At 45.6% G+C, this 19,030-nt stretch overlaps 2 protein-coding genes across 12 annotated transcripts in view; one reads left to right on the forward strand and one right to left on the reverse strand.

Annotated features, from left to right (window-relative positions):
* Positions 1 to 1,026: 1,026 nt before the first annotated feature.
* Positions 1,027 to 12,784, forward strand: USP1 (ubiquitin specific peptidase 1). Of its 2 annotated transcripts, none has more exons than XM_058030208.1 (9): positions 1,027 to 1,135; positions 1,310 to 1,503; positions 2,669 to 2,792; positions 3,112 to 3,219; positions 3,721 to 3,881; positions 4,422 to 5,134; positions 6,239 to 6,409; positions 7,510 to 7,711; positions 11,116 to 12,784. In XM_058030208.1, the coding sequence occupies exons 2-9, from the start codon at positions 1,343 to 1,345 to the stop codon at positions 11,837 to 11,839; spliced, it is 2,364 nt and encodes a 787-aa protein (XP_057886191.1). In that variant the 5' UTR covers positions 1,027 to 1,135; positions 1,310 to 1,342; the 3' UTR covers positions 11,840 to 12,784. The 2 variants fall into 2 exon arrangements, with proteins under 2 accessions (XP_057886191.1, XP_057886192.1); XM_058030209.1 differs by having other exon boundaries at positions 1,338 to 1,503.
* A 2,602-nt stretch (positions 12,785 to 15,386) lies between these two features.
* Positions 15,387 to 19,030, reverse strand: part of DOCK7 (dedicator of cytokinesis 7) — a 94,350-nt gene continuing 90,706 nt past the window's right edge. For all 10 annotated transcript variants that reach the window (XM_058030663.1, XM_058030662.1, XM_058030660.1 and 7 more), the window contains 4 exons: positions 18,833 to 18,976; positions 17,972 to 18,078; positions 16,841 to 17,008; positions 15,387 to 15,557 (listed from right to left, as the gene is read on the reverse strand). In XM_058030663.1, coding sequence (XP_057886646.1) covers positions 15,515 to 15,557; positions 16,841 to 17,008; positions 17,972 to 18,078; positions 18,833 to 18,976 — 462 coding nt within the window. In that variant the 3' untranslated portion in view covers positions 15,387 to 15,514. The remainder of the gene's footprint in view (positions 15,558 to 16,840; positions 17,009 to 17,971; positions 18,079 to 18,832; positions 18,977 to 19,030) is intronic.

A 19,030-nucleotide genomic window follows, 5' to 3' on the forward strand; every position in this document is an offset into this window, starting at 1 on the left:
AACCCAGATCTGGGTATTGCTCAGTCAGTTATGTAACTAAACCTATAAAAAATCTTACGTGAATAAACTTTCCTGTTAGAAAACCTTTATGTATGAACAACATGCATCCTTTATGTACAGGCTAAAGGTCCTGCAGGGGCCAGTTTAAAGAGCAGAACGCAGTAATCTACAGCATTTTCCCACATTCCGGACCCCTAAATCGCCAGTTTTGCAGCCCTAACAGCCTCGGTGGTAACTACAATTCCCTGCGGGGTGCACAGCTGTGCCGGAGGGCCCTCACGGCCGGGCAGCGCTGGGAATTGCCGCAGGGGTGTGCGGTTTTTATGGCAAAGCGCGGGAAGGCTCCGCTCAGGGCACTGCGGGGTGCACAGCTGTGTCAGTGGGACATTAGGGCCGGGCAGCGCTGGGAATTGCCGCAGGGATGTGCGGTTTTTATGGCAAAGCGCGGGAAGGCTCCGCTCAGGGCACTGCGGGGTGCACAGCTGTGTCAGTGGGACATTAGGGCTGGGCAGCGCTGGGAATTGCCGCAGGGGTGTGCGGTTTTTATGGCAAAGCGCGGGAAGGCTCCGCTCAGGGCACTGCGGGCAGGGCCCTCAGGGCGTGAGGGGAAACGGAGCCGCCGCCTCTGATTGGCCGAGCCGCACAGAGGGCGTGGTCAGAGCAGGACCAATCCACCTCCCGTCGGCAGGGGGAGGTGAGGGCTCTCCCCGCGCAAATGGTACAGCCCGAACCCGAGCCCTTTGGCCGGGCCGTTAGCAGCGCCCGCGCGCGCCCAGGCAGGACCCACAGCGGGCTGCCCGCCGCGCTGCCTGATGCGGCGGCGGCCTTGCGGGGCCAGTGGCGGCGTACCTACGGCTTCCAGCCGCCGCCGCTCTGTCCGCAGGCTCCCGGCAGACGCCCCGCCGCCGCTCGTCATGGCTTTTACCCGCCGGCCCGCCCCGGCGGGGCGCGCTCGGTTTTCCGGCGTTCTCGCCGGGCGGCCGCCGGCGGGGCGGGGGGGTTGCGGCGCGAGGCGGGGCGCGCGCGGGGCGGGGGGGTCCTCGTCGGCGCGCGGAAAAAAACGCGCCAAGTTCGCTGACGGTGTCCCCGCGGTCTCCATGGCAACGGCGAGCGGGAGCGGGGCCGGCATGTAGCGGTGAGTGAGGGGGAGCGGCCGCACCGCGGCCTCGGGCCCCGCCGGCCGCGGGGAACATGCGGGGGGCGCGGGGGGGCGGCCCGAGCCCGGGGCGGGGGGCGGCGGGTCCGCGCTCGGCCCCCTCGGGGAGTAAATGGCGCCTGGTGTGCGCGTGTGTGTGTGTGTGCGCGCCAGGTGTGAGCGCCCCGGCCGCGCCCCGCAGGAACCATGCCCGGCGTCCTGCCCGGCGACAGCGCCAGGGCCAGCCCCTCCAAGAAGAACAGGCTGTCGCTGAAGCTCTTTCAGAAGAAGGAAGCGAAGCGAGTGCTGGATTTCATCGAGGCGCAGGAAAATGAGCCGAAGGGCGCGGAGTTCCGAGGCGCCGAGATGTGAGTGCCGCGCGGGAGAAGTTGTGAGGCGGCGCCGCGGGCTCGGGCTCATCCATCCTTCATTCCTTCCCTCCATCCATCCTGCCTTCCTTCCTTCCTTCCCCGCTCCTTTCGCTTTCGTGTTCTCGCAGCAGTAACGCGCTGCAGCACGCGCTCCATGCAGTGAATTAACGTGCGCTTTAATTAAATGAATTACCGTGCGCTTTCGTTAAATTAACGTCCGGCGGGCTCGGCACTGCTGGGACCGAGCCTGTGCTGAGAGAGCGGCTCTGCCGCACCGGGATGTTCAGCTGGCACAAACTTCGGCATCGCCTGCTGAAGTTAGTTCTTAAAACCTATTTAGTCGCTGTAACCAACTTCTAATAACTCTTCTAAGAAAACAAGTGGTTTTTTCTGCTGCAGTTTGCTCTTTGGATATTTTGGATTTTTTTCTTTGGGTGTTTAGTTCGCACAAACTTTGAGATCGGTCAAAAAACTTGCTTTGCTTCAAGTTAATATAACTAGTTGCTGTGTCACTGAACTATTTATATTAAAATTTAATTTTCTGCAAAATGAGCTTTAATGGCAATATGTAGGATCTTTAATTGTGGAGTTGGCTGTCATTCATTGGGGCTTTTCAGGCCCTGAGCCTGAAATCCATTTCATTACTAGTGAGGGAATCTAAGTGGGGAAAATTATGGTGAGTTAGAAATAGTTGGAGACTTTCCTTTGTGCCATTACAGTGTATTAATCACTTCTGTCAGTAATTAATTGTAATGATAATTACTGTATAGTGTGTCAGGTTTATTGGTTTCTTTTTTTAGATTTTTTTTTCTGGTTTTATGCTTTGACTTTGCATCCAGAAATTATGTGACTGGAGCAGGGGACAACATGAAAATACATTCTAGGCACATTTTTTCTGCCTTATGAATGAAGAAAGAACATACAAAAGTATCTATATATGAAATTTTTGATCCATTAAATCAGTGTCCTGCTAGTTGATGTGTTGGAACTTAGAGCAGGTTTTCCTCCTGTGTGGTTTTGGGTGGGTTGCTGAGGAGTCACAGTGAATTCAGACCCACTTTTGCAGGGTTTAGATCTGCATTTCTCAGTGCTGAATTCTGAGGTGGGGAGGGATGAAGGAGTGCTTTTTGCAGTGTCTCTTACCCCATTCTCTGTTCCCCAGTGACCAGGTGGTTCCTGCAGCACAGCCCCCCTCCCTTGTCAGCTGTGAGAAAAAAGACAACATGCTGCCTTTTGTGGGCTTGAACAACCTGGGCAACACCTGCTACCTGAACAGTGTCCTGCAGGTGAGGCCACGGCCAGGGGGCTCCAAAAGGGACATTGGGTCCAGCACAAATGGGGAAAATTGGTTTATTCTGGGTGCAGTGAAAAGGGCAGCTCATTACAGCAGGGAAATAAAGATGCTGCTGCAGGAAATGTGTGCCCTGTGGTTGTCCTGATTGGGAAATTCTTCAGTTTCCATACTCAGGGCTCCTCCCTGCTGTGACAAATCCTGGATCTTTGTGTGCCTGGGGAGGTGTGGGCTGTGTGGATTATAAATGTGCATTTATGTGTGGAATAACTTCTTATTCCAGTTATTCTCATGTTTTCAACTGTTGCTTTCAGGTATTATATTTTTGTCCTGGTTTTAAAACTGGAGTAAAACATTTATATAACATCATTTCAAAGAAAAGAGAATCTTCAAAGGATGAAGGAGAGCAAAAGGCAGAAAAGGTAACAAATCCCCACGTGTTCTTTGTTTGTAACCTTGCAAGCCAGGCTGTCCTGAATGCAGGGAAAATTGAAAAAAAAGAACTGATTTCGGTTCCTAAGAAGCTTTTCAGCACTGTTTTCTGCACTGTTGCTTCAGGTGAAGATGTATTTAAGTTGCTTTGAACTTTAGCTCAAGTTTTAAAGTCTAACAGAAGAAATTTGAGGAATATATCTGACCATGCTTCTGACACAAAGATAATTATGAAACAGTGCTTGGTGCTGAGGGAAATGGGAGTTTGGGCAAGGATGGTTTGGGATTTTAAACCAATGGCTAATTGGGCTTTTATGTTTGTTTCCTCCTTGAAAAAAACCAAAGTACTGCCTGAAACCCACCTGCCTCCCATAGCAGACAAAAAATTCAGCCAAATATAGAAAACCAAGGGAGGGGAGAGAGAAAAATGTTAATTTGTGACCAATGTACCTGTTGCAAGTGTTGTTATTCCTTTTACATTGTCATTGCAGGGAGGCTGTAAAGAAGATCCCTTGGCCAGTTATGAACTCATCTGCAGTTTGCACTCCTTGATCCTTTCAGTTGAGCAGCTTCAAGCCAGTTTTCTGCTGAACCCAGAGAAATACACGGATGAATTGGCCACGCAGCCCCGGAGGCTGCTGAACACCCTCAGGTACAAATCCCCCCAAATGCTGCCAGGATTCTGTCCTGACATTTCCAGGCCATTGCATTCCCCAGCTTTAGAGGCTGGTGCAAGGTGGATGGCCTTAAATTTGGGGTGGCCTTGCAGGCAGCAAGATTTTTGTGCTTATTGTTGGCACCATGGTGTTAGAAAATTGAAAATAATTTGTAAGACTGTGATGCAGAAGGGGTTTAAAACAGTGCTTAGGTACAGAAGTGTTATTAAATTACAGAGAGGTTTGGGTTGGAAGGGACCTTAAAGCCATGGGCAGGGACACTTCCCACAGTCCCAGGGTGCTCCAAGCCCTGTCCAGCCTGGCCTGGGACACTTTAGGGATGGGCAGGATCCCCTTGGAGCTGAGGAGCTCCACTCTGGGTGTGTGTAAATCCTTGAGGCAGATCCTTCCCCCAGCTCTGTGACAGAGGGGACACCTGATCCTCCATGGCTTCTAAATCCCTGATTTCAGTCTCCAATCACATTCCCCAGTTAGCAAAGGATACCAACCCTCCTTTTTGCTCCTTTCTTTGACAGAGAGCTGAACCCCATGTACGAAGGGTACCTGCAGCACGATGCCCAGGAGGTGCTGCAGTGTATCCTGGGCAACATCCAGGAAACCTGCCAGCTGCTGAAGAAGGAAGAGCTGAACAAACTGCCTGTGGAAGAGCCTGCAGCTAAACTGGAGGAGAAACCCAGCCAAAACTCTGAGAGCAATGGGGGTGTGAGCCCTGCTGAGGAGGAGGATCCCAGCCCGGGCGGCCACGGCGGAGACGCGGCCAAGGAGAAGCTGCTCAAGGGAAACGGGAAAAGGAAAAGCGACGCCGAGGGCGGCAACGCCAAGAAAAAATCCAAAGTATCAAAAGAGCAAATTGCAGCAGAAGAAAATCAAAGACAAACCAGGTCCAAGAGGAAAGCCACGGGAGAAAAGATGGAAAACCAAACGGATGCCATCGCCAAGTGCTCCGGGGAGAGCGAGAGCGCCAAGCCCACGCAGAAAAAGTCGCGCCTTAGGTTAAACTGGTTAAAATCCTCCTGCAAACAGCCCAGTATTCTGTCCAAATTTTACAGTCTAGGAAAGTTAACTACAAACTTAGGATCCAAAGAGCCAGGGAAAGAATATGACTGTGAGTTCGAAGAGTCAGCTGTCAAGTGTGAAAATGGTGACAGTAAAGAAGAATATCATGAACCAGCGTCTCCTGTGGAAAGCCATCATGGAAAAGGAACTGAAAAAGAACCAAAAAAGGAAGGTTGGTGCACAAGTGGATGGGCTTAAAATTAATAGGATTAAGAAAGTACAATGCGTGGGAAGTCAGCCTTCAAACTGCACAGCCTGCAGAGCTCTAAACACAAAATTAGGTTTTTCAGGAATTGAAGATAATTTTTAGGAAAGAGAATTTATTTTTATAGGTGTTTGTAATTTTTTTTCTTTTAGAACTTGACCTGTTTAGCTTAGATATCGAGGCATTTCTCTTAACATTGTAATCGTTGTACAATATGTATAAAAAAGGCTGAATATTACCAGGTTTGTATTTACCACTAATTTTTGTCATTCATAGAGACAGCAAGTGGATTTGAGATGTAAGGGGATATTTCTGGCAGGAGCAAACAGAACCAAACACCACTAGCTATGGTTTTACACACTGTCTCCTCTTTTTCCCTTAATCTTTCCATATTCCCAACCTTCCCAAGAACCAAGAAGGACTCAGGATGTATTAAAGATCTAATCTATTTAGATCTAATAGATACCAATTAGAAATGCTAATTGGCTGGCAGGTCTGGATTTTGTTTGTGTCAATGAAACACAAGATACATGTTGAGGGAAGGGCCTCAGTATGAATCCTGTACTTAATAATTTGGGACTTGCCACCCACCATTTTTTTATACAAAATTGAAGGAATTAAGAGTCTTTTGAGTTCTACATTTCTTCAGCAAATCTAGCCAAAACTGGCCAGTAAATTTAGGAAGGAGGAGAGACTGAGAATGAACAGAAACCAGGCAAATCTTCAGTGTGGTCCTCCTTGAAGAGCTCAGCAGTCCATGCTGAGGCATCAAAGCATTGATGCCTCAACCAAAATTCCAGAATGTGACACTGTCACACTTCAAGCACAAAACAAGAACCCAATTTAGAACAGAAATTAAAGCTTGAGGTCCAAGAGACAGAGGGTCCTTATTTACTTACAAGCAGATGACACCATGAAAACTGTTCGTGATTTGTTCTGCTTTTGAATTCCTGTCTGAGCTCCCTAATGTCACGGTGTAACAGTGATTTTGTGAGGATAAGCAGGCTCTGAAGGAAGGGTCTCTGGACTGAAGTGGCCCTTGCTCAGGGATGTGCCATGTGCTCTCTGCAGGTACAGAGCTGGCTGTCTTCGAGCTGGTGGAGAAACTCTTCCAGGGCCAGTTGGTGCTGAGGACCCGCTGCTTGGAGTGCGAGTGCTTCACGGAAAGGAGGGAGGATTTTCAGGACATCAGTGTGCCAGTGCAAGAAGATGAGCTTTCTAAAAGTGAAGAGAGTTCTGAAAGTAAGTAATTCCCTCCAAAAAAAAGGGTTGTGAGGTGTGTTCCTGTCTCTGCCAGCCGTGGGGAAGGACAGTGCTGCAGTTGGGAAGGAGCACGGCTCCTGTTTGTGCTGGCTAAAATTAGAGGCTGTTATCTCCTGTACTGATTAACTTTAGACTTTGGAAACATGGTGCTGATAATGTTGGCAGATCCAGATAATATTCAAATTGTTCCAGATCTTAACACATAGCTTGGACTGCCTACAATCTGTCACTTAGGCACCTGCTTTCCTACTTATGAGTAGGTATTTCCTTCGATTTGAGTCTTCTTTTTTCTTCCTGAATAAGAAATTTTGCTTTTTCCTCTTTTTATAAGAAATATTTACATTTTTTCTTAGAAATAAAAGAAACAAGAATCCAGCTTTTTTTTCCTCAGTTACTAAAAAAAAATTTAGTATTTTAGATTGTTGTTATTTTAATGACAGTCGTATTATGTTTGTAAATGTTAGTCATGTGGTCTCTTTCACAAATTTTATTGATCTATATGTAGTTTTTTAGCTATTTTCAAAAGGAAGCGTGCCAAAAACACATCTTGAAATTGAGGATTTTAAGGGAATTAATTTTAGTTGCCACTGACTTAATTTGGAGCAGCTTTTCCTGCTTTTGCTCCCCATTTTGCTGAAGGATTCAAAGGAAAATGTGTGGGGTGGTGTTCGTATGTGAAGTGATCCTGTCAGCAGCGTGAGGGTGGCAGGGGAGGCAAAATGCAAGAAGTGAGAGGGAACTTTCTGGTTATTTTGGGGATTTGCCTTAATAAGTGAAATTCTGGTCTCATCCAAGCTCTCCATTTCCAGACATGGCAACAAAATTGTGTGATCTGAAAGGAGCTTTGGGAAAATCCTAATTTTGAGTAATGACATCCATTAAGGGATGTTTGCATCCCATCCTGAAATGCTCCAAAGATGGGAATACATCACATATTTCACACATACTGAGTGTTCTTTGCACTGTTGCAGGTTTGGAGTGGTCTGAACTTGGCATACTTTGTTTTGTTGCTCTTCTGGCGGGATGAGTTGGAAATGTAAATATTGGCATATCCCTGAATACAGTGATTTCTTTTCTAGTTTCTCCAGAGCCAAAAACAGAAATGAAGACTCTGAAATGGGCAATTTCCCAGTTTGCCTCAGTGGAGAGGATTGTGGGAGAGGACAAATATTTCTGTGAGAACTGCCACCACTACACGGAAGCGGAGCGCAGCCTCCTGTTCGATAAAATGCCCGAAGTGATCACGATTCACTTGAAGTGCTTTGCTGCCAGTGGCCTGGAGTGAGTATGCATTGCCTGTCTTACCAAACAGGGTCCTGCAGCAAGGGAGGGCTTACCCCCAGAGCTGGAAATGCTTTGGAGTGTTTCCAGAAGATTCCCAGATTGGAATTACATTGCTGGGATGAAGCCCCCAATGCCATAAAGGCTTTGTGTTGTTCCAGGTAGTGGCAGAAATTACTTCCAGAAAAATTGACTTTCAGGAGACTCCTTAACAAAAATTTTCTAGCTCTACTCTTAGAACAACCTGGTATTTCTTAAAACTTTATTTTAAATATACTCCTATTTAAGGAGACAGTTGAGTTTTAAGTAAATAAACTCTGAGTTCAGAGGCAGCTTTAACTGCTTTACCAGAACAAGTAATGAGAACAAACCTGCATTTTATGGTCTGATGTTGTCTCTGCCTGAATGTGAGTATTAAAAAGATGAATGTTAGTGGGGAAAAAAAATATAATCAGGAGTTAACACACTTTAAAGAGCCAACAGTCGTTACCCCAAAATTGACCAATTCCTTTAAGCAGACTTTGGTCTCGACCTGAATGTAAACACTGAAATTTTTGGGGAAAAAATAATCAGGTAAACATTTTAAAGAGCTAATATTAAAAAAAAAAAAATCAATTACTTTATAAACACAATAGTATCAGCATCATTGATATTCAATTACAGAGCAATCAGTTTGGTACTGTAATTGTAGCAATCCTTATATTTTGAAAGAAGTTGTGGGAGTGTTCCTTATCTTTTTTTTTTAATACTTAAGAATTTAGGGATTTTCTTTGGGATGATAGCAAACAAAGAAAAATCCATCCCTGCAGCACTGTACAGGAATATCCAGGTTTCTGACAAAGCAGAAGGGAAATTTCCTGTGTCTCTGCACTGTCTTTCCATACAAGTCCAGAATTATACAAAATTGTCTTTTCATTGATCTCCACATATTTACTTAAATACTGATTTGTATATACTGACTTAGAGCTGCACACTAAAAAAATCATCACAGTTGAGTGAAAAACATGAAAATTATCCTCCATTTGCTCCTGTATTTCCTGTTTCTATGAGGAAGGAGCTGCAGTTAACCAGTCCTCTCCTGCCTCACTCACCTCTTCTGCCCTGGCCAGCTTCAGCTCCTTGCTCCAGAACACTCAGACCAATTTCCAGGTCAGAGTGAATCCAGTCTCTTGTGGTTTTCCTCCTGTGTCCTCTCAGTCCTTCCATAAATTTTCTGCCAAGGGCTACCAGTCAGAGATTAAGAAGTCAGAGTGGAAAACCTGACAGAGAAACCTGTGATGAAGCTGAAGCTCTTGAGAAGAGTTTCTTGACTTTTGGGTTGGATGTTTTCTCTTGGGCATAACCCTGTTATTGCTGAAAAAACAAACTTCTACTGGCTTTAAGCAAAAAAAAAAAAAAAAAAAATTAAGATAAGAATTTTCAGACAACTTCTAGCTCCCACAAAAATCTGGGAATCTGGTCTGCTCAGTTTTGCTCTACTGAGTTCTCTGGTGACTGAGTTGTAAATAAATGAGAAATTAAGGGTACTGTAAATATTTGCAGTTAATAGGGATTTTATTCATCTTTTCTAGATGCTGCTTTGCAAAGTGTTCTGTGTTAAAATAAAGCAGCCAGTGTGAAAATCTCCTTGCCTGGGGAGAAGTCATTCTCTTTGGCAAGTGTGTGTGTGGGGAAAAATGCCAGGCCATGTGTGAGCAGGCTGTGAAGCTGTTTAGGAGGAATTTGTTAACTGGTAACATGTAATTAAGCATTTCCACTATAGAAGTTTAACAATCTGTGAGAAAATCAGCTTTTTGTCTCGTGAAATTCAGTGCAGTGGGTAAAATGTCACTAATTTATGGTCTCCAAAGATGTGGCTGCAGAAATCAGGTTTGATGTGTTTGAAGTGCATCAGTCAGAGCAGGCAGAGTACTTGGCATGCAATTTTTCTGTCTTCAGATTCTTATCATTAAGAAGAACAAAAATCTAATAGGAAAAGATTTCCTCTCTTATTTCCTCCTCTCCAAATCTTTCTGATGCTGGATTCATTGAGAAGAAAGGTAGAGCCTGCTTTTTCCTGTTTTCTGTGAATTTGATTGTCCCAGTGTGCTTGAGTGGAACTGGATTTGCAATCCAGGGTATCAGCCAGCAGTTCTGTGTTTCTTGATTCTCTTCTGAATATCTCTATTTCTGGCTGCTGCTAATAGGGATTTTCAGAAGATTTATTAGTTCTGATTCTGTGCACTTCTGTGTTCTTTTTGGTGGAGTGAAATGTGATGGCGAGAGAGGTCTGCAGTGAGGTTTCATTGAACTGGAGTGACTGAGGATCTGTGTGTGTCACTGTGTTTATTTCTGTGTCTCAGGGTTCATGCTCTGAACAGGAGTGAAGCAGAACCAAAATTAAATCCAGGAAAACAATAATCATAGCTGCAGTTATGCCATGGCTGCAGTTTCCTTGGATTTAAGTTATTTTTTCCTATGATAAGAGCAGTGAGCTCTTGGAAACCTCAGTTTTACAGGGCTTGTCTGTACTCCCCAGTATTTTTCCCTGCAACACCCTCACAGTTGAGTAAGACTTTGAGTCATCCCTGGAATTTATTAGGACATCACAGCCTATTGTTAAATAAAGGGGTTAATTGATCTGGGCTGATGCAATGTGCAAGTCATCAGGAGCAGGATCAGTCAAGGAGGCTGATGCACAGTGAAATCCCACCACTGACTTTCTCTTCAAACTCTATACAAGATCCTTATAAAGGATTTTTTTCCCCTCCTGGTAAATTTGTGTGCTGTGAACAAAATACTGAATATTTATGGAATACTAGAGGCTTTTCCAAAGTAAATTAGCCACAGAATTGTTTGAAAAATTAGAATAGCTAGTGAACAATCCCAGGTGAGCACCACTGGCACAGCTACAGTGCACTGAGGGGAGCTGAGGAAAATTAGTCACCATCTCTGAGTGATATTAAAGCTACTTGAAAGTAAAATAAGTAATGCTTTATTTAGTAAATGACTCTTTCAGGAGGAGAAAAAAACAAACCCAACCCTGCTGTTGAAAAGGTTTTTGGTTTGTTTTGAACAGGATGGTGAGAGAGAGAAGGGGGTGTTTGTGCAGAAATGGAGCAGGAGTGATAACAATCAGCTGAACCTGTATCATCATTGTCTTTAGCTGATACTTTAGAAAAATGGGATCTCAGAAATAGTTAAAATTTACAGTTTCTGGGCTGTAAGATTTAACATAACAGTCATAAAAATGCCTTTCCTGACCTGGGATGCTTGGGATGCTGGTGCTGGGCCGGGGCAGCAGCAGGGAGCAGTTCCCACCATCCATATCCTTGAGGAGCAAGGCTATGGCTGCAGCTCTGGGCCCCTGCAGCGGTGTTTGGGAGGTGCTGTGGCAGCAGGTGTAAGCCCCGTGTCCTCGGCAGGTTCGACTGCTACGGGGGCCTGTCCAAGATCAACACGCCGCTGCTGACGCCGCTGCGGCTGTCCCTGGAGGAGTGGAGCACGCGGCCCACCAACGACACCTACGGGCTCTTCGCCGTGGTCATGCACAGCGGCATCACCATCAGCAGCGGCCACTACACGGCCTCGGTGAAGGTGACGGACCTGCAGAGCCTGGAGCTGGACAGGGGCACCTTCCTGCCCGAGCCGGCCTACGCCGCGCTCAAGCCGGAGCCGCTGACCGAGGAGGAGGCGCGCGCCGTGGCCGAGGACTACGACGACGGCGAGGTTTCCTTCAGGCTCAAGGTGCTGGGCAAGAAGAACGTGGAGGCCGTGGGGCTGCTGGGCGGGCAGAAGAGCAAGGCTGACTGTGAGCTGTGTGCCAGCAAACAGCCCAACCCCGAGAAGCTGCCGAGCGTGGCGCCCGAGCCGCGCGCCGAGCCCAGCGCCGAGCCCCGGGCCCAGCAGGGCGAGCCCCCGGCGCTGGCGGCACACGGACTGGAGAACAAAGCCCTGGAGAACAAAGCCCTGGAGAACAAAGCTCTCTATGTGCTCCAGAGCCTCAAGGAGTACGAGGGCAAGTGGCTGCTCTTCGATGACTCCGAAGTGAAGGTCACAGAGGAAAAGGACTTCCTGAATTCTCTTTCTCCGACGTCGTCATCCACATCGACTCCTTACCTACTGTTTTATAAGAAAATTGTAGAGTGATGCTGTACTTGGACTGTAAATATTTGGGATTTGCATACACCTCTGGCTCTGATTTGCATCCAAGCTACCTGGAAGCAACGGCTGTTTGTTTTTTGAAGCTACTGATTCTTCATCTTTCTGGTCTTTTTTTCCTTCGGTGTCCAGTGGCTCAACTTGAATTAACAAAACATGACATAGGACTTGACTCACACCGTAACTTTTCTGCTGGAAAATAGTGCTCTGACCTTTTAGAAATACCAATTTGTATAGATTCTAAACGATGCCTACAGCACCCAGTAGTGGTTTTAATGCAGCTCTAGGTCTCAGACATGCCTATTGTATTATTAGCTTTTTTTTTCCTTTTTACTCTTTTTTTTTCTGTTTTTTTTTTTCCTTTTTTTCCTCCCTGTTTTTGTTTGGTTTTTGGTTGTTTTTTTTTTAAATAAAAGTTATTTGTATTCATACCCTGGAGTAAATGTATATTAACTAGCAAATTTCATCAGAAGTTGTGTATTTTTGTAACTTGGGAAGTAACATTTCATATTTAGTCTTTGGGTAATGGATGTGGTTTATTCTGCTCCCATTTTTTCCTGCTCCTTGCAACTTGAAGCACAAGGAAAAGTCTGGGAACCTTGTCCAGAGCATTGGGGGGAAACTGAATTCATGCAAGTGTTTGGTCTAATTTGCATCTTGGTGCATAGGTGTTAATGAGCAAAGTGTAAATAGGTGTGATTAATACTTCAAACCAAGGGCAGAGTGTAGTGTAATTAAAATAATTTTGTACTTCGAAGAGTGAAGCCCTCAAATCTGCATCTCTGTTTGGGGTGGTTGGGAGCTTAGTGGTGACCTTCTAACTGAAGTTAATTTGTACCTGGAGCTCACTGAGACTGGGGGGAAGGAGAGCATTTGGCTTTGATGCTTTGTTAAGAATGTACATATGAAATAAAAAAGTTATGATGCGCATCTGAGACAAGCAGAGCAGCCTGTTGTGTTTGGAGAGGGGAAAGCAGAAAGGGAAAGGACTTTGGGAACAGTTACAAAAAGGGAAATTATCTTAAAGAATTAAAGTGCTTCTAGAATACATTCTGTGGTTTTAGCTGGTTCTTGGACAGTACCTCCTAATTTGAAGGTACTTTCTGACTACAGTTGTGAGGATAAGGGGAAACATGGAAAAACCATAAATATTTGCACTAAATAGTAGAGATGAAAATCCCAAACTGTCTGTCAGAGAATTGAAGGTGACTCCTATAATCTGTTTATAATCTGTTAATTAAGATCTTAACAAATCTGACTCAAAAAAGGGGGATTGTTCAGTCTGTCCCAGGGTAGATGCAATGACATCAAGTGTCACTGCAAAGCCCTGGATATATTTCACCTTTTTCCACTACAAATTAATTTATTTACAGGAAGACCCCTAAAAACCTCTGCCTAGTTAATTCTGCAATACTTAATTTTTACTGTCTTTTATTATAATGTTGTATAAACATGGAGGTAACTCAGGAAAAAATCTTTTAGTGCATTTTCCACGTTATGGTTTGACCTCTGTTGTACAGGCCTTGATTTTGCAGCATAAAAAAATCTGCAATGACAAAATACACCTTCCCTTTTCCAAAGCATTGCACCATAATAATAATAAATAATTTCAGAGTCTAAACCAAGAAAAAGCTACATTACAAAAATATCAGTAATCTTACCTTGCAAGGGCAGCCCAACCCCATTACAGAATGCAATTTTTTAGGCTTTGCTGAATTTCAGCCTGCAAATGAAAGTTTATTTTTCCACACCTGGTGCAAGACTTGATCTTTTTCACTCAACTGCAGCATCAGGAATGTTGCAAGGAAACAAAATACCATTATTTACACCAAAATAGGATGTCAGGAAGACCCAGCTGCCTTCCATCATCCCAGCACAGCCTGGGAGGAGATTCTTTGTGGCAGCTGAAGAGAAAACAGCCTCAGCTGGAAGATGCTGAATGCAAACCCCTCCTCTGGCACAGGGAGAGGGACTGGGGGTGGATTTTTGGGATATTCACTCAAGCACCACTTGCCACCCCCTGAACTTGTTGCTTGTAACTCCTGTCCTGGAGCAGGACTGCTGTAAATTAAAGTTTCATCCTTTGATGGCTCCTGGGATTTGTCTGCACTGTGTAAATATTTTTAATGCCTCTTCCTGTAAATCTCTTCCAAAGCCCTTCCCTCCTTCCTTCATATTTTCCATTCTGAGATTCCCTGACTCCTGGAGCACCTCCAAGGCCTTGTCAGCACCCCTGGGCTTTGCAAGAGCCTTGGAATATCCATGGAAAGTTTGGAATTTTCCTTCTGCAGGGAACTTCATGCAGGTGTGACACAACAAATTCAGGATTATTCTGTTCCAGGGAACATTGCAGAGCCTGGCACACAAAACAGCCCCCTGTGCAGCTGCTGGGATAACAGAGCATGGGAGAAGTCTCCAATGACCTAAAAATTAATTATCAAGAAGGAAAAAAAAAGACCCTCCCCACCCTAAACTTCAGTGCTGCTGCAGAAGGGGGCACTTCATGTATAAACCCATTTTTCCTTCTATTTTATATATATATATATAAAGAGTATGTTTATACTCTCTCTATATATATATAAAATTCAGGTTTTGTGTGTATATCTGGTTTTTTATGCATATTTAGGTATTTATGGACAGAGAATAAATGTGTTTAATCACACACCACCTCTTCCAGGGGACTTTATCCACCACAGAGAGGAAAACTATTAAGGACAAGATTTAGGAGTTGTGGACTCAGCTCCAAATCTGATGTTTCCTCCAAGTGCAGTGTTAGACCCCTAAGTATCTTCTGTAAAACTTAAACAGCAATGCAAAGAATGCTTTGTATCCTTTTAAACTGTGATACCATTTTAGGTTTTTTTGCCCTAAATAAGGCTATAATTTAAAAATTGCATAAAATGAGTTTAGTTGCATGGACACTGCTAATCCCAGGGGTGAGGAGATGCTGAAACCTCCCCTGCTGGCCTGAAGGAGGTGAGGGGGTACCAAGCTGTGCCTCCATCTGCTGCTGGCTACAGGTGGAATTATTGGGGGTTTTTTTGTTTGCAGCAAAAGAACAGGGATAATAAACAATCAGCACTCTGTTAATTAATGTTACCATGACTTACCTTGCTCTGAACCTTTTCCCCAAGGATGCTGAGCCCTGAAGTCCAATGCACAGGGAATTAAAGTGTAAACATTCACATATTTAATAGTACCATCAAAATAACCATCAGCATCATCACTACATTAAAAACTTCCAAAATGCATTTGCGTATGGTCCTAATATAAATTAAATATAGGAACTAAAAGTAAAATAAATTTAACATTAGGTAATGCTATAAATAAAGGTAAATGCGTTTAGTGTACCTTTGAGTCATAAAAATGCCTTAAAAAACAGGGAAGTTTACAGCTCATCACCAGTACTCTGGATACCACTGCCATGATGGTTTTTTTTTTCCTTTTCTAACATTGAGAAGTCTACATTTGACATTTCAGAATGATTTTTTGGCCACTGAACACTTTGATGGAGGAAGAGGTGTGTGGGATGTCCAGGATGAAGTCCAAGTTTTATTTCACAATAAAACTTCTTTGATTCCCAGCGCTGATAACAAGGCTCTTTTTCTTTTCAAAACCTTAATTTTTTAAGTGCTTTTTTTATTATTTTGGTTTTTAACTCGTTTAGATTTCCATTTTGCGAAGGCTCATCCTGCTGAAGGAGTCTCTGAGGGAGAGAAAATACAATGATGAGCTCAGATTTTCCATGGTGAAATAAGAAGCCTCACCAGATGAATGACTGAATTGATTTCCAGTATTTCCTAGAGCTGGTTACAACAAAAATTAAATCCACTGGCATTAAAACTCGTTGCTTTTCCAAGGATTTGGGTTTGGGTTTGTATCATCCAGAGCACTGACAGAAAGTTTAATTCCTGTGTACACACAGAAGCAGCACAAACACCTGCACAACTGAAACCTTATTTAAATCCTTCAAACACATCCCTAGAGTGGAATTTGCCAGGAATACTTGGAGTTGGACTCTGATCCTTGTGGGATCCTTCCAACTCAGGATATTCTATGTTTTTCAGGATATTTCATGTCATGCCTGTATTAGGCTGATTATCTGATCAGACAATAATTACCACACCAAAGCATTTGTAGGGTGCCTGGCTGGGTGGAGAGGGAAGCTCTGGTGTTCCCACCATGCCAGCCAGGAAAATCTGCCAGGGAACAGCTGGGACACAGAGCTGGGGAGAGCTGCAGCATCCCAAAGCTGGGCAGGGAGGGAAGGGACCTTCCTGCAGCACTCCCAGCCAGAAACCCCCCAAATTCAGCTGCAGGAACATCCAGCCTTGCCCTGCTGCCATGAAACTCCACAGAAATCCCAGATTCCTGCTGGGAACCACTCCTGGCCCTGTTCTGGGAGCCACAGCCTGGCTGGAAAGTGGCTGTACCCCAAATCCCCCTGCTCATCCATGAGCTGCACATGGAGGTTTTGGCCACCCCAAACCTGGAATTGTTCCAGATCAGGTTGGAGCAGCCTGCTCTGGCAGGGGTGGGACTGGATGGTGTTTAAGATCTTTCCAACCCAAACCCTTCTGTGATCCTGTGATTCCCACTGGGATTTTTATGTCCTGTCTCACACAAACCCAATCTCCAGCTTCCTGGTCTTCCAGCAACAATTTCCCCCCCACTGGAGCACCTGATCCCATTTTCATTGGGAATAAAGTCCTGCCATGCTGAGGGTGGTTTTGCATCTAAAAGGAATGGGATGCAGGATGGAAACAAACAAAAACCCGACTGTCCTAGCTGAGGAACAAAAGGAGCATTGCAAACACCACCTACCACAGCTGCTGGGAAGGGAATGTGCTCTCAAGAGGGACAGAAGGGAACAGGGACGGGCTCAGCCAGGAGAGCCAGGATTGAAAACAAACGGATGGTGCAGGATCCAGGGAAGCTCAGAGCCCTCAGTTTCACACCCTGTGCCCCGAGAGGAACCCAAATATGCACCTGTGGCACGTGACAGGCAGCACTGCCTTGTAGAGCTGTGGGATCTTCCTGTTGATCAGGGGCTGCAGGGCCTCCTTGAGGCGGTGGTAGTTGCGCTCCAGCTCGCGCTGATATTCCTTCTGGTCCGGCCCGATCAGGCTCTTGTTCTTCCTCAGGGCATCCTCACACCTGCAACACAAACCCTCTGAGAGAGCTGGGCACGCAGACACAGCCCCTGGCTGCAGGTCTGTCCATCCAACAGCACAAACACAGCCACTCTGTCCCTCAGGGATCACAGGGAATACCCTTTGTCCTGTCTTTTGGTCATCAGGGCTCAGCTGAACCACCTGGTGCCCAGGGGGCAAGGAGAGGGTGTCACATCTCCCATTTCCAGAGTGACAACTCCTTCTTTATTGTCATTTACCCTCCAGTTACATTTATCCTCTCTGAAAAGAAATGAAAAGCTAATTTCCACAGAGCCACTTTCAGTCCCAGAGGATTTAAAGATGGATAGAATCAGGGGAGATTAACAAATAGCAGTCTGGGATGTTCATCAAGAACTCTTCTGCTTGCAAAGATGTAATTTAAATAAAGGGTAGGAAAACAACTGTATCAGTAAAGCCATTTATTTCACAAGGGAAAACTATGCTTCCACTGGATCTATTTGCTCACAGCTTTTTCATTTCAATTATTTTGGTGGTTTTAAAAATTTCTTGGTGCTGTAAAAGATGCTGCAGTTTGCATGACTCAAGGAAAGTAGAGCAGCCAGCACATTTCTCCAGGGAATTGTGCCAGCATCCCTCCACTCTGCTTGGAGAAATTCACTTCAGAAGGAAATTTCATCTCCTGGCCAGTGCAGCAGTTCCACCTGACCCTGCCAGGCTGGGAGCTCTGGCCTGTTGTGATTTTTCTGGGACATTTCACAGCTGAGCTGGGGTCAATTCCCCCCTGATCAATTCCTCCCTGCAAGGCCACGAAGCCAGGAAGCAGCAGCAGAACCAGGGAAGGGCTGGCAGGAGAGGAAGGAGCAGCACATGGAAGCTGGGAGCTGGAGGGACAGCAGGACAGCCCTGGGTCACTGCACTGGCCCTGCTGGGGTGGCAGCAGCAGCAGCCTCTGCACCTGGCAGTGCCCTGGGGACCCTTTCCTTACCTTTTGGTGAAGTCCTTGAAGCAGAGACGGAGTTTGTTGTGGTGTCTGAAGAGCTTTGGATCGTTGGGGATTTCAGATAAGAAAACCTGTGCAACTTCTAATGGTCCCTTTAGGAGAGAAGGGGCACAGTGAGCTTCTGGGAACTGTCTGTCACATCCAATCACTGGAGAAAGTTCAGCCACATAGAAGACATCCCCAAAACACAACATTTCCTTACACAATGCATCCTGAAGAGCTGCAGCTGGGAAATCTGGTGTAAATCACCAACCTCAGTGACAACTGAGTCGCCTTTGGGCCTCGCTTTGTTTTATTTAAAACTCTGCTTTTGGAAAACAGTGTGAGAAACTGCACAGATTCTCCATTTGTTTTCCTTTATAAGGAGTCCTGACAAAGTTTGCTCCGCTCACAACTGAGGCAAAGTTTAAACAATGCAGATGGAAGCCAGGGAGTGTTTGCCAGCACCACAAACTCAACCCAGCCCTCAGAACTCCAGCTGACTTTTTTCCAGCTTGTGCACTGTGCTGTACTCAGGCTCCTTTAGCTTTTCCTCAGTTTTTCTCCACTGCTTTCCATTTTGTTGAGAATCCACAGCAGGACACAATCCTGCAGAGCCTGGCTAACAAAGGGAAAGTTCAGGGAAGAGGAGCAAGCAGAAACATCTGCAAGTGCCAGGGAGGAGCAGTAACTGAGGGAGGGATTTCACATTTTCAAGACTCTTACTCAAATACAAAATCCCTGGGAACAGCTGGCCTAGCCCTACCCTAAGTGACCCTAAACACATCCCACAGACTGCACAAATTCCAGGGGATTGAGAAACCAGGGCTGTGCACTGCAGAGCCCAGCTGGGACAGTGATCCTCACCTGATTCACTGTGGTACCTACTGATCCCTGCAGCACCATCTGCAGCATCTTGGGGTCTGCAGGGTCCTGGTGGGTGGCAAAAGCCAGTTCCTGGGTTTTCTTCTGCATGTCCTCGATGGCGACCTCGATGGGGGTCAGAATGATCTAAGCAAGGAGCCAGAAGAGGATTTTTGTTATGGCTGAGCTTGGCAACCAGGC

The sequence above is a fragment of the Melospiza georgiana genome, chromosome 9 (assembly GCF_028018845.1).
Source record: "Melospiza georgiana isolate bMelGeo1 chromosome 9, bMelGeo1.pri, whole genome shotgun sequence".
Lineage (NCBI taxonomy): Eukaryota > Metazoa > Chordata > Aves > Passeriformes > Passerellidae > Melospiza > Melospiza georgiana.